Genomic DNA, 14705 nt, shown 5'->3' on the forward strand with positions numbered 1-14705 from the left:
CTTTTTAAGCAAGTAACTTTTGGGACGGGGGGTGGGTGGGGAGGGAGAAGAGCAATATGCAATGCAAAGGAAATGGGTAATTACTTAAACACACCACTTCAAACACCCTACACTTCATACGTAAGCAACAGGAGATAAAAAGCCAGGACAGCTGACACTCTCTGATTATATAGAAGAGCAACTATCTCATACAAGGGTATGTAGAGACCAATCAAGGACATACATATCAATAGTGGCTGTCTTGTTTTCTCCAAAAGGAAGATCTGTTTTACATTTCTGTTCTGTAAATGGGTTTGCAATGGAGACATGTCAAACAAGCACACTGCTCAAAGTCAGGACAAAGGTGAAAAGTGGTAGGTCTTGGTAAAGGAAGATGTAGGACATAGGAGACTAGCAGGCAGCAGAAAGAGTATCTACGGCAAGTTTAAGAAAATGCACAATCCTGATACACAGAAAGTGGGAGACATAGCAAGGATGGAAGGCACCAAGAATGTAAATACCCACAACCTGGCTCACTGTGCCTCAAGAACAGCCAGAAAATGACATTTGAAAAATTCATTTATTACGAAACTTAGCCACAGGGGTTTACTATTCAAAAAATATAAAAGTCTAATTAAAAAAAAGCCCCCAGGCTACAGCAGAGGCAAAATACCACCTGGGCAATTTGTAGGACATTCATTTAACATCAAACACCTCTATACGTTTAACAGTGTGTTTTTTAAAAAAAAGTAACATTCATCTCACTTCACCAGAAGATAGAGGTATTGTGTTCCATCAGGTTCCATTCTGGACCAGGTGGGAAGGATCCACAAACAGCTACCGACTCTGCTCAACTGCAGGAGACAAAACAGTCAGTCAATACTCCTCCCTAGGAAAGCCAAGGCAAAAAACTTGCAAGCTATCCCTGCTATGGAGAGGCATTTTGCTATACCCATCACCAGTTCTACAAAGGTGGAGTGGGTATCTCCACCACAACCAAACATGTCCCTCCCCAGTCCCCTGCATTTCAATGGGGCTTGAAAAAGCCTACTGGCTCCCAAAGGCAGCTTTTTTCAATCCATAAACTTGCAAGGAACAATGAGAGGATCTTGTGGGGCAAATGGGGATGCCCCACAACTGCATCCGGCCCACATGCTCCTCAATCCTGTACTAGGGTTAAAGTTATTCAGGTAGCCTAATGGTAATTCGCGGGAGGCAGTGGAAGACAGGAGTGCCTGGCGTGCTCTGGTCCATGGGGTCACGTAGAGTCGGACACGACAAAACAACAACAAAGTAACTTTTGGGATGGGGGGGGTGATGGTAATTCAGAGCTGTCATCCCAAACACTTCAGCAGGCACTGCTCCCAGCATAGTGCCCTGCTTCCAAGAACCATTGCTGCAACATGTACCACGTACTTCACATTCCACCTCCTCACCCCAGCAGCCTCTCATTGGCACCGTAACAGTTACCTCTGTCCCAACAGCTGCAACACATCTGCCAGAGCAGGGGTTTTTTCCTATCATGTGCCACTGACTCATGGGGCGAGGAGGAAAGATAGAGAATCAATTGGGGGGCAACTGAACCACAACTTCAAAGGTCTTGCCCCCACCTCTCTGTTCCCTTTCAAACATTTGGGGGAGGAAAGACGCAAAAATCTAGTGCTTATTAAGAAGCCTCCCACTTTGAAGGTAACAACTGATCAGATGAAACTAAGCAGCAAGCCAGAGTCAGTCTAGAAGTGTCCCCAAATCCATGCCCTACAACACAAACAGGGCACAAAAATGGGAACAACTTCCACAAGTGCAATAGAAAGTCTCTCCTCCCCACACTCCTGATACGGTCCTGTATAACTGAAGGAGCGTCTCCACCCCCATCGTTCAGCCTGGACACTGAGATCCAGTGCCGAGGGCCTTCTGGCAGTTCCCTCATTGCGAGAAGTGAGGCTACAGGGAACCAGACAGAGGGCCTTCTCGGTAGTGGCGCCCGCCCTGTGGAACGCCCTCCCATCAGATGTCAAAGAGATAAATAATTACCTGACATTCAGAAGACATCTTAAGGCAGCCCTGTTCAGGGAAGTTTTTAATATGTAACGCTGTACTGTTTCTAACACTGATTGGGAGCCGCCCAGAGTGGCTGGGGAAACTCAGCCAGATGGGCGGGGTATAGATAATAAATTATTATTATTATTATTATTATTATCATCATCATCATATGATATGCTCTGGAGTTTCCCACAAGCCTCTGGAGCCAATTTGTGGGTGGTGGGGACACAGAAGTGAAATTCCATTGCACTTTAAGACCCAGCAACATATACTATCGGTACAGACGAGGATCCACTCAATGGACCACTTTGTCTTCCTTCAGGTTCCCAGAAATAGTGTATTCTGCAATGGCTACCTTGATTCTCCCCCACACTTAGGCAGGGTAGACAAAGAACATGCCATCAGGAAGAAAAACCTGTCCAAGTCAATTTCTAGTACATACTATATGTGGAGATGTCTATCTCTTCAGGGAGCTCAGCGACGTTGACCTCAAAACGATCCTGCACTTCATTGAGGATTTTGGCATCACCTTCATCTGACACAAAAGTAATAGCCAAGCCTTTTGTGCCAAAGCGCCCAGCTCGGGCCACCTGCAAAGAGAGGTTTATATCAAGGACACACAGAAAAAACATCCTTATAATCTCTTAATTCATCACCCCAGAGGTACTATCTCTGTCCTGCACCCTGTGACAAGCTCAGAATGCAGGCTGCTGCTCTTTTCCTCCACCCTGGAAACTATGTAGCCTGATTGCAGAAACATTTGCAACTAAACTACCAAAGTTAAATTATCAGAAGGGATGTGACTAGGAACTAGCCAGGACCTGCAATGGTTAGCAGCTCCCTGCCACAAGTATGAATGGCAAGGTATTAGAACAAATACCTTCCAGAGAAACAAGTCTGACTGTGCAGTTCATTCCCCATCCTATAACCAGACTCACTCTGTGCAGGTAGGTATCTGAGTCCTCAGGCATGTCATAGTTGAAGACTATGTTGACCCGCTCTATGTCCATCCCACGGCCAAACAGATTAGTGGCTACCAGAATCCGACGCTGGAAGTCCTTGAACTGCTGGTACCTAGACAGTCTGCAAAGAACAAAAGAGACATGGCTGACCTCCCCTGAAAACATACAGGAGCTGTATGCAGTGCACAGCCCATTATCTGTAGTGCATTAACTTTCTAGATCCCCTCTTCCCCTTAACACACACAACTGATGTCAACAAGCCACATTCCATGATAAAAAAGTGAACTCAGAATTCATGTTCTGCACTATAGCTGCTGCTGCCCTCTCCTGACACAGCCATCTCACTGTACTCACCTCTCCTCCTGAGACATGCCTCTGTGAATAGCAATGGCTGGGAAGTTCTGCTCAACCAAGAGCTGAGCTAATGCCATGCAGCGTTGCACCGACTTCACAAATATAACAACCTGCAAGGGGTGGGAAGAGGGAAGGGGTTTTAACATGGAAGCTCCAGGGACTCCCAGGAGCCCTGCTTGTCAACCCTCGCTAACACAGACCTGGTTGAACTCCAGCACATCCAGAAGGTCAAAGAGCTTGCGGTTTTTCTCAGTGTCCTTCAACTTCACGTAGTATTGCTGCAGGCCATGCAGAGTCAGCTTGGTCTCATCATCCACAAAGACCTCCATGGGCTGCGAACGGAGAAGAAAGCCAATGTGACCTTTTACCGGCAAAGACAGCAAAATCCTCCAAACATATCTAGACAAGTTTTTAAACACCACTTTTCATGTTTAATTGATAGATGTAGAAAATATCAAATTCCCACAGCGATAGGCATTACTTTGATCACTACAGGGAATGTTGGATGCTGGGAGCAGAAATAGAACTATTTCATCTGTAGAACTGAAGATGAATTCTCTACATGCTCAAAAGCTCCCTCTTCTGCCAAGCACTGAAGGGAGAATTCCCACTACTGTTAATTATCTACAAAATTGCTTTAAGTGCCTGGAAGGAGAGAAAGCTGACTTGGTAGGCATTTATCATGCATTTCATCAAGGTCCCGAGGTAAACGTTCTCTAATCTACTGGGGAAACAATGAAGACAAAGAAACATTCAAAACTAGTGGGTCAACTAGATGAGATGCCCCAGTGCAGCTCTCCTTTACAACCAAAAGCATGTAGTGATAGCACTCAGCAGCTGTTGGCATCTGCACAGCTTCAGACAGAATTTAACAGTGGCAATGAGAGACTGGTGGTCACTTTCCACCCTGAGCTATATACCTGAACGTGCCTAACTTTCTGTCTTCTCTGGCTGCCATGGTACACTATTCCAATCAGTGGGGCAATCAAAGGGAGCATGGAGTGACATTCACTTGTGCAATGAGACTATCCCCTCCCTCCTCTTTCCATATGCACCCTAAGCCTGTTCCATGGGGTTTCCCAACCCTCTAGAGCAAGACAATTCAGCTCTAAGGGAACTTCATTTTTTAAACTTTATATGCCAGAAATATCAGCCTCGTTAAGCAGTGTCTGCATTTCCAATACTATTGACATGCATTCTACCAGGACTTGCAAAAAGGGAGAAAAATGCCACTGTGGTTCTATAGAGAGATGAAACAGAAAACAATGTGTGTTTGGGTTTTCTAACAGCCACGCTAACGAAGCATAGGGAACACAACAAAGTTGAATAGGGCTATGATTACTAACTTCCCTCCACCTATCGTCACCTAAGAATATGATATGAGCTGCAAACAAGTCAATGCCTCCATGGGCATAGCTGCCCCCAAAATCAAAACAAATTAATACAAATTCTAGGTTTGGCCCCACCCCACCCCAAATCCTGGCTACACCCATGACTGCCTCATACTACCAAGCCTTCCTTCAACATAAGGGGTCCCTTTTGAAACAATGCAGTAGGGCAAAACTGCCTCAAAGGGGCCTCTTTAGCCTAGTGTGGAAGGCCCTTTCCTGGATCTCCTACACTAGTGCAACCATCTAGGACAGTTTCTTAAACTTGGGTCTCCAGCTGGTTTTGGACTACAACTCCCATCATCCCTGACCACTGGTCCTGGTAGCTAGGGATAATGAGGTTTGTAGCCCAACCTGGAAACCAAAGTTTGGGAAACTAATCTAAGGGGAGGATGAAATCAAAGGTTTTAGGGCTTACATCCTGCATGAACTTTCTGCAGACAGGCCGGATCTCCTTGCTCAGGGTGGCACTAAACATCATGCATTGCTTTTCATGGGGTGTCAGTCGAAAGATCTCCTGCACATCACGACGCATATCTAAAAGAACAGTAGGAAGAATCAGGTTGCTGTAATTCACCAAATACTGGCTTCTGAAAAGGACATACCAGTCCGAGTTCCACCACCTTCCTCCACTCTTGGTATCCAACATGTCTCTGCTCTACCACGTGATCTGAACAGGAACAGAACCTCAGGCTGTAGAAACCGTCCCTCGCTTCCCCATGTTCTTGAAAGAGATGGCTGACTTCCTGACATGCCTCAGGGCAGATTTTTTAAGCAACAGTGCCCTTCCTCTAGGCTGGCTGCTCCTCAGTTCCTTGACTTGGAACTCAAGCACCAGACTTCCTCCCAAGGACAGCAACTCCCATACCCAGATGGATGAATAGCCCCAGACCATGAAAACGCAATACATTGTGTCTTTATTATGCCAGCCCCCTCTTGTCTCTTACCCAACTGCTCCAGCATCTTGTCACACTCATCCAAAACAAAATGCTTGACATTGCGCAAGTTGAGGGTCTTGTTGCGCACCAGTGCTAAAATGCGGCCCGGGGTCCCCACCACAATATGTGGACAGTTTTTCTTCAGCACCTCTTCATCCTTTTTGATGGAAAGCCCCCCAAAGAAGACTGACACCTACAGTACAAACAGAAACTACTGTCAGCCATAGAAAAACCCAACCACCTAACCTTCAGAACTTCAATAACTCCCCACCAATTTACTTACGTCAGGGACAGTCAACATGGTACACTCTAAATGCTGCTGGCCTACAACTCCCATTATCCCTGGCCACTAGGCCATGCTGGCTGGTGCCGATAATGAGTTGGTCCACCAACATCTGGAGGGCACACCTAACTTGTGCAATAAAGTACTTGCAAGGGAGAGTACAATTAACTATGAGTGCGGCATATCTATGCTGCTTCTCACCTCTAATCATAGAATCATAGTTGGAAAGGACCATGAGGATTATCCAACCCCCTGCAATGCAGGAATATTTCACCCAATGTGGGATTTGAACCCACAACCCTGAGATTAAGAGACTCATGCTCTACCGACTCTCCTCCATAATATAACACTTCAGATCAACTATTGTTCCAAACCCAAGAAACAAGGTTTCCGTCCCCATGAAGCAATCAGGTGGTGCAGGGAAGCAGGCAGGCTCTTTCAGAATATAGGGACATAGTAAGCTACCTTAAACCAAGTCAGACTATTGGCCTACCTGGCAATAGCTCTGAGGGTCTTGATGGTCTTAGCTGGAGAAGCCAGGGAATGAGCCCAGTGCCTTTCATATGCTCTACCAAGTGTGTGCTCTTCCAATGAGCTACAAGCGCTTCCCATCAATTTAACTGGGTCTTAAACTGACAACATTAGCAAAAGCCTGGGTTCCAACAGAGCTTCCCACCCATGAGCTTTCGTTTTATCTGAAGGTAGGTTTGAGTTTTAGATGCAGAAACTGTCAGTTTCCATTTCTTAGTACAGAAAGTATTGATCTGATGTGTAGAGATCTTTCCTGCTCTACTTAATTCAGGAGGGTTCTGGAAAGTTTTCTTTCTATGTGAAAGAAACAGGCAGAAGGTTCTTGTTTGGGTTATTCCTTCAGAGAAGCTGAGTACAGCTGGTTTAAACTGGTTCTGTTATCTTTGTGATTGTATTGAAAATGTATGATTAAAAATTCTTTTTTATTGGAAATTAATAAAAAATAGTTCAAAAAATAATAATAAACTGGTTCTGTTATCTTTTGCTGACTATATTAGGGAGGCCAGGAGGAGCCTAGGTTCTCTCTTACTTTCTCTTTCTGTCTCTGTTCTGATGTGGTGTTAAGGTTTAGACTTATTATAAGTTATTGTACGTTTTATTGTAAGTGCTGCAACTGGATTTTTTATGGACTGTGCCAATCCTGATTGTATTGGATTTGTGACCATTATGCTCATTTGCCTTCAGTAGCAGTAAAAGCTCTGCTGGATGAAGCACAATTGCCTCTGATCTATTTTTTCCCCCTTCACACGCAACGTGTCAGAAACATCAAAAACCGTTCCCACAATAAGGTCACTTCCTCTCTCTCAACCCTCTCTACAGGCTCTTTCCTAAATAATTGCACATACCATTTCCATAAGCAAAGATAGCCTTCCACCTTTCCCTGTCATACAGCAATAGCCTGCATTCTGTATTGTATATATTTCAGACCTAACTGCAAAAGATTTTCCCTTACCTTGACAGTGGACATATACTTTGAGAAGCGCTCATATTCTTTGCTGATCTGGAAGGCCAGCTCCCGGGTGTGACACATCACCAGCACAGACACCTGTCAGAAAGAAACGGACAAATTTGTACAATAGCAGCAAGAAGGGTTTAGGACTCCCCACTGCTCCTCCCTTCTTCACAACCACAATGAGGACTTGTTGTAAATTAGTTTCATTGTCAAAGACCACTGGCTCACAGCAGTTCATGCAGATGATAATAAAACATCATTTAGTGTTACATGTAAATACAGCCTATAGCTCCAAAACAGAGTTGCGCTGGACATAAGCACAGTACAGTACTATTCCCCATTACATACCTGCCCATCCAGTGGCTCAATCTGCTGCAGTGTAGCCAATACAAAGACAGCAGTCTTGCCCATGCCCGATTTGGCTTGGCATAGGACATCCATGCCCAGGATTGCCTGTGGAATGCATTCATGCTGCACTGAGAGAGCAAGAATAAGTAACAGTTTAGACAAGCCCTAAGCAAACACAGGAAGCCAAAGTAAATGTACCCCCAGAGGACTTGACCCCACCTCTCTTCCAACCCTTTAAATCCAGAAATTCCACACCACACCCTTCCATGAGGTTAACTTTTCTGCACACATACTAGGGGAGGAAAAACTCTTCACATCCAATAGCAGCTGCTGCACAAGCACTGGGATTTTCCAGGTTCATCAGCCTGAATTACAAGTTAAAATGAAAGACATGGCTGTGGAATAGTCATCCTACAGAAGCTTCTTACTAGCACACCCTAAAATCCCTCCTTTCTCTTAAATGTTAGATCACACCCCATTCCATGCAGAGTCTAAACCCATTTCCTATGGCTAATAGGGTCTGCTCAGCTAGACTGACAATTACGAAGTCCCTCCATCCAAAGTGAACTCCATTTCCAATAAAGTAGGGCTCTAGAGAGCTATACTAGGCTCAACAAGGACATCCCAGCATAACCCTCCCACCCTGCTCCCTGCAGCCCCCAGCTCTCACCCTGCACCGCATGGCACCACTGGCAGTTGCTCCCCGGTGGGTGGGCTGGGCTGGCTGACGAGGGGGCCAGGGGCCTTGGCTCAGCTCCTACCTTCTGACGGGTGCTCAAAGCCGCAGTCCACAATGGCACGAAGGAGCTCTGGCTTCAGCAGGAAGTCTCGGAAGCCAGAACTGTGAATGGAGACATAGGAGCCCTTCACATCTTTTTTATTGGGGACGGGGGCAGCATCAGTCACTGCCTGAGGCTCTTCATCCTCCTCATAGTCCAGCAACTCATTCTCTACATCCTGTTCAGCCATGTCCTGTAGAAAAACCAAGAGGAGGAATAAAAGGCTTGAGGAAAGACCACTAAGCTCAGGAGTAAGAGCACCCAAAGAACAGGAAAAGTGAAATCTGGATGAGTTAGGAATTGCAACTGTAGCTGCATCAACTGAAGGATCATCAGCTCAAAGCGCTCCATCCACATCCATTAGCTCCAACTAGCACTGCCAGCTAATGGTTGAAGCGGATTGTGCCATCTTTCCACAGTTCTCCAAGCATCTTTTAAGGCTTTCTAACATTTGCATCACACATTGCTTTTTATAGCCAAGTATTATTTCCTAATTTAGAATAACAGCTGAGAGGGAGGCGGCAGTGAGGCTCCATGCAGCGCGCCCTGCCCCAACTCACTCTTGCCCCCCAGACACAGGGCGTGTACCACCCCAGGCACCCGAGTGGCCAGCTATGCCACTGCCTAAGCGGGCTCCATAAAGCAATTATGTCAACATCCCAAGCCACTTGAATGTTCCAGAGGCTCCAAACCCATTGGATCCATCAGTCTCTGAGGGACAACCATCCTAATAGGTCCCCTGCCACTGCAGAGGGGGAAAGGTGCTGAAAGCCTAAAGGCGATATGCAAAATGGCCCAACAAAAGTGCAGTGTTTCTAGATAAGGTGTAGACTTTTTTTCAAATCCCTTATCAAAAACTGATACTGCCAGATTATTATTTTTTAAAATTGAAAATCTGCCCTGCCTTTCAAAAAGGGCCTTAAATTGGATTAAAACAATTGTGTGTGATAGTTATTGTCATAAACAGTACATTCTGAATACCAAAGAGCACAGCTGCACTTCATATTCTGATCGCAGGCATCCCATTGGCCACTGTGAAAACAGAACACTGGACTAGATGCGCCTCTGGCCGAATCCAGAAGGCTTTTCTTATGTCGTTAGGGCAGCATATAAACAAATTTACCCTTTTCTTAAAAAAAAAAAGTTTATATACAAATAAGGGCCTGTCAATCTGTGTCTAAATTTTATCGTACATCTATTAGAGGGTCTACCGTACAGCAACAACTAAAGCACATTATACTAAGCACTTGCAGGTAGTTCTTGTGAAAATCTGGTGATGTAGAAAGAAATAGACCAAATTGGCAAACAGCAGCCCCAGGACCATCATTGTCCAGTAACAAGGCCCTCCAGCCAAAGCAGAACCAATGCAATCTGAAGTCTTGCCATAGTCTGAACAGGACATACTGCACCTTATGAAAGCCTTAGAGCAAAGGCAAGGCTAAAGACTGACTGCAACCTTTACTCCAATACTTTTATACCATGCAATACACCCTATTTTATTATGGCAGGGCTTCAAACAGATTATGAAAATACCTATGCCTGTCTTTTTGGTGTGGAGTGTTTGTGAATGATTAAGAAGCATCAGTTATTAAGAAGTACTGAAGAGACTTATTGCATGGGCTTATTGCCCCAGTTCTATTATTTTCATCGCCATGATCCTACACAATCTCAAAGGGAAACTCTCCACCAGAGTAGAAATCATATATTGAACAGATGGAAAGCTCTTTAATCTGAGTAGGCTGAAAGCAAAGAGTAAGGTTAGCATAACTTCCATCATAGAGCTCCAGTATGCTGATGACAAGGTAGTGTGTGCACACTCAGAGAATGACCTCCAAACCATCCTATATATCTTTGCAGTGGCCTATCATTCAACATCCAAAAAACCAAAGTGCTGCACCAACAACCACAAAACATCCCCTCTGCAGTGCCACAAATCCAATGGTGAAACATCAGAAAAGTGTTGATCACTTCTCCTACCTGGGCAGTTACCTTTCCACAAGGGCCAACACTGATGCCAAAATCCAGCATCGCATGAGCTCTGCGAGTGCAGCTTTCTCCTGATTAAAGTGCACAGCGGTTGAGGACCAGGGCCTTTGCATGGAAACCAAAATGCTTGTTTACGAAGCTATTGTACTACCAACCTCATTGTATGGACCACTTATAAACGCCATCTCCAACTCCTCTAAAGATTCCATCAACAGTGTCTTCAAAAAATTTTACATATTGCTTGGGAAGACAGGTGAAATAATGCCAGTGTACTGGAAGAAGCAAAGATCACCAGTATTGAAGCAATGATTCTTCAAATCAACTTCGTTCGACTGGTCATGTTCGGATGCCTGATTTTCATCTTCCAAAGCAACTACTCTATTCCCAACTCAAGAATGGGAAGTGTAATTCTGGTGGTCATAAAAGAGGTTTAAAGACTCTCTCAAAGCAAATCTTAAAAGTAGTATAAGCACTGATAACTGTGAAACATTGGCCTGTGAGCACTCCAATTGGAAAACAGCCTTTACCAAAGGTGTAATGGACTTTGAAGAAGCACGAACTCAGGATGGAAGGGAGAAATGTGCTAAGAGGAAGGCACGCTTGGCAAAACCAAACCGTGATCAACTCCCACCCAGAAACCTAGGTCCCCAATGTGGAAGGACAGGTGGATCCAGAATTGGCCTTCACATTCACTTACAGACTCACTGTTAAGACTGTGTTCATGGAAGACAATCTTACTCGCAGGGCTGGATTTAAGTTTGATGAGGCCCTAAGCTACTGAAGGTAATGAGGCCCTTTATATGTCCAACTGTCCTTTGTCAACAACCAATTGTCGCTGTTTTTCGTGTTGAATATATGCTATATGGTAATTTATGGGCCTAGTAGGTATCTAAATCCATTTGCACATGCAGAATGTGAGCACCCTATACATAGAAATGAGCAAACCAGTGATATTTGGGGAGCTGGCTACCAGGAAGGGCCCATTACAGTACTTACATCATAGGAGCCTATCACAAAACACTGTTGTTGTATGTAGGTTTCATTTTATCTGTTTTATATCTTATACTTTGGAAATATACATCTAGGTTTTTTCCCCTTTAAATTTTATGGGGGGGCCCCAAGAGAGTGGGGCCCCAAGATATAGCTTGTTTAGCTTATACGTAAATCCGGCAGTTTACTCGGCAACGAGTGATCGCCAGAGGAGGAGGAAGAAGAGAGAGAGGCGGGACGTCGGCGGGGGCGAAAGAGAGCGCCTCCTTTTCAGGCGCAGGACCCCCAAGGGAGCCTCGGAAGCACAGCCAAGGCAGTCCCGGGTAGGCCCGAGCGCTGCAGCCACGAGGCTGGCGCGGGCGGAGGGGAGGCGCCGCGACGGCGCCTTCAAGTTCCGCAAGCAGCCGAGGCGTCCCGGACTTCCGAGGCGCCTCCATGCAGGTCCTGCCCTCCCGAGGGCCCCGCCGGAGCAAAGCGACGTATGTGAGGAGCAATTTCGCGCGTGGCCAAAACGGTCGTCTGAATGGGCCGGCGAGGAAGGAACCAAGAGGCGACCCAAGCAGAGGCGCCTCCTCTCCACGACCGACCGGCCGGCGCCCGCCCACCCCACCCGCCGCCGCCGCCACGAGAAGGTCTGAGGGACCAGGCGGCAGGGCGGGAGGCTTGCGCCGCCATGGGAAGCCTCCCTCGCCCGCTCCTCGCCGCCGCCGCCCCACGCAGAGCCCCCTCACCTGCTCAGGTCCGAGTTGCCGAGTCGCTTCCCGCTTCGCCTTGTGCACACCGCGCTCCAATTCGGATAGGACGGCCCAGTACAGGAAGCACCTTCGATTCCTATTGGCCGCCGCCGCCGAGCGCGGACCCGCCTCTATACGAAACCGGCGGAAGGAAGCTTCGACTCGTCTTCGCGCCCGCCAATCAAATGACGTTAGCGCTGCGCCATTGGCTGGATTGAGACCCGGCGATTGAGAAAGAGAATACAGATAGGAGAAGGGGGCAGAGCAAAGCTTCCAGAAATCTATGGTGAGATTGTAGGAGGAGACTCCGCCATTTTGGATGCTGGCGGGAGTCGTCGCAAGCCCTTTACTGTGTAGGTTTATTTTTTAGGCGCCCTTTTTCTCCGCATACATTTTATTATAGATCAAGGTCTGCCCCCCTGAACTGTTCGGAGGATGAGTAGGATTATAGTGCCATAAAATAAACGCTGCTGATGCAATCTTGCCCCTGCCATTGAACTCAAGGGGACTTATTCCTGAGCAGGATTGTTTAAGGCATACACTGAGTTTAGTGCTTCATGGGGCTACGAAAGCTCAAGTTGCAATAAAATTATGGCTTGTTCTCTGACCGCAGCACGCTACTGCTAGCCCTTTATAATATATCTAGGGGTGGTGAGCCGTATGTGGTCAGGAAAAAGGGAACCAGTGCTGCTGTCTTGAATGCCGAGTACATTGTATATACCAAGGCATAGGTGTCAATGAACTAAGGCTGTGTGCATAGACAGGGCCTTCTCGGTATTGGCGTCCGCTCTGTGGAACACCCTCCCATCAGATGTCAAGGAAATAAGCAGCTATCCTATTTTTAAAAGACATCTGAAGGCAGCCCTATTTAGGGAAGTTTTTAATATTTAATGCTGTATTGTTTTCAACACTGGACTGGGAGCCACCCAGTGGCTTGGGAAACTCAGCCAGATGGGCAGGGTATAAATAAATTATTATTATTATTATTATTATTATTATTATTATTATTATTATTACCAGTTTAAAATGCAGCCAGGTTCTTTTTCTTAAGTTTGGATCAAAGCTGGTTTGGGGTGGGGTGGGGGGAACACATCAAAATGCAGTATTTCATGGCTTTACAGCAGAATTCTTCAAGAAATTCAAAGAAACCCTGATGCCCTAACCCACCTATTCAACGACATCATAAAAGGGGCCCCCATCCTTAAAACCTGGACTTCTTCCAAAATAGTCTCTATCCCAAAACCACTCAAAGATACCCTCAAGAGTAGAATCATACCACCGGATCTCTCATTGATAAACCAAGACTGCAAGACTAAAAAAAATTTTCCTACACAAATTAATTGCCCCAGACCAGACTGGCTTCGTCCCTGGTCTCAGTATAACAGACCCCATTAGGAAATTACTGAATTTGATCGAACACAGCAAAGCAACTCAACTCCCACTGACGATTATGTCCCTAGACCATGGCCCCCTTTCCGACCTTCCTGTGCCGCCCCATAGACATAGTCAAGGGGGGGCAGCTGCCCCCCCAATAAGTAGAAATCAATACAAATCTGAGGTTCTACTCCCCCTAGCAAACACCTGCCCCCTAACAAAAATCCTGGCTACGCCCATGCCCTCCACATCCTACCAGTAGAAAGGTAACTATTTAAATATTTTGTTTGTAGATAGAACATTTTTAAAATAATTTTTATAATTTATACAAAATACAATTACATAAAATGATATGAACATAATGAAATGTTGTTGAAGCAGAAAAACATGATATCATAGAGCTGCTTAGAAACCTCTAAGGAAGGAGTCCACAACCTCCAGAGGGAGATCCATCTTGCATGTATTATAAAAAGTAATCAACACCTATGTGACCCCAGTTATTTGATTCAGTCCAAAAGGCGCACAGGGAGTTCTGTATATATGGGAGAATTTTAAAAAGCAAGTGATCCTCACTGACCTGGTGCAAAAAGATCTTGGCATCCGGAGAAGCCCTGGCTGCCTGGGAGTAAGGCCCACTGAACTCAGTGCGGCTTTCTTCTGATTAGACACTTGGTTATTTACTAGATACAAGTCAGCAGCATCAGATGACCCCCCCCCCCTCCAGCTAGGCACTGGGGTGGATTGCATCCTGCACCTTGCAGAGTCAGGCCCAGGCTGCCACTGGACTCAGCACTGGTGGCAGCAACAAGCAGCTCGGGCTCACCCAACCCTACCCATTGCCACCCCACCACTGCACCGGACCACCTGGGGGTTCTGGGTCGCAGACTTTACTAGACAAAACAAAAGCCTCAGTGATCGCCCTCTCCCGTTGGGAGACTAGGACTGCGCCAAGAAAATGCACATGGCAAAAAGGAGCGTGATATATATATATATATATATATATATATATATATATAGTTGTTTTTTTCTTCACTTCTCACTTCCCTCTATAGTCCCCACACAGC

At 46.0% G+C, this 14705-nt stretch overlaps 1 protein-coding gene across 1 annotated transcript; it reads right to left on the minus strand.

Annotated features, from left to right (window-relative positions):
- Nucleotides 1-540: 540 nt before the first annotated feature.
- On the minus strand, nucleotides 541-12415 carry DDX39A (DExD-box helicase 39A). The gene is made up of 11 exons (XM_081185333.1): nucleotides 12265-12415; nucleotides 8540-8750; nucleotides 7779-7906; nucleotides 7431-7523; nucleotides 5674-5857; nucleotides 5145-5263; nucleotides 3539-3670; nucleotides 3339-3448; nucleotides 2961-3105; nucleotides 2465-2612; nucleotides 541-833 (listed from the first exon to the last, which is right to left on the minus strand). Exons 2-11 carry the CDS (start codon nucleotides 8745-8747, stop codon nucleotides 817-819), a joined length of 1284 nt encoding a protein of 427 aa, XP_081041459.1. The 5' UTR covers nucleotides 8748-8750; nucleotides 12265-12415; the 3' UTR covers nucleotides 541-816.
- Nucleotides 12416-14705: the final 2290 nt, after the last annotated feature.

This window comes from Podarcis bocagei (genome assembly GCF_964188305.1).
Source record: "Podarcis bocagei genome assembly, chromosome: 2".
Classification (NCBI taxonomy): domain Eukaryota; kingdom Metazoa; phylum Chordata; class Lepidosauria; order Squamata; family Lacertidae; genus Podarcis; species Podarcis bocagei.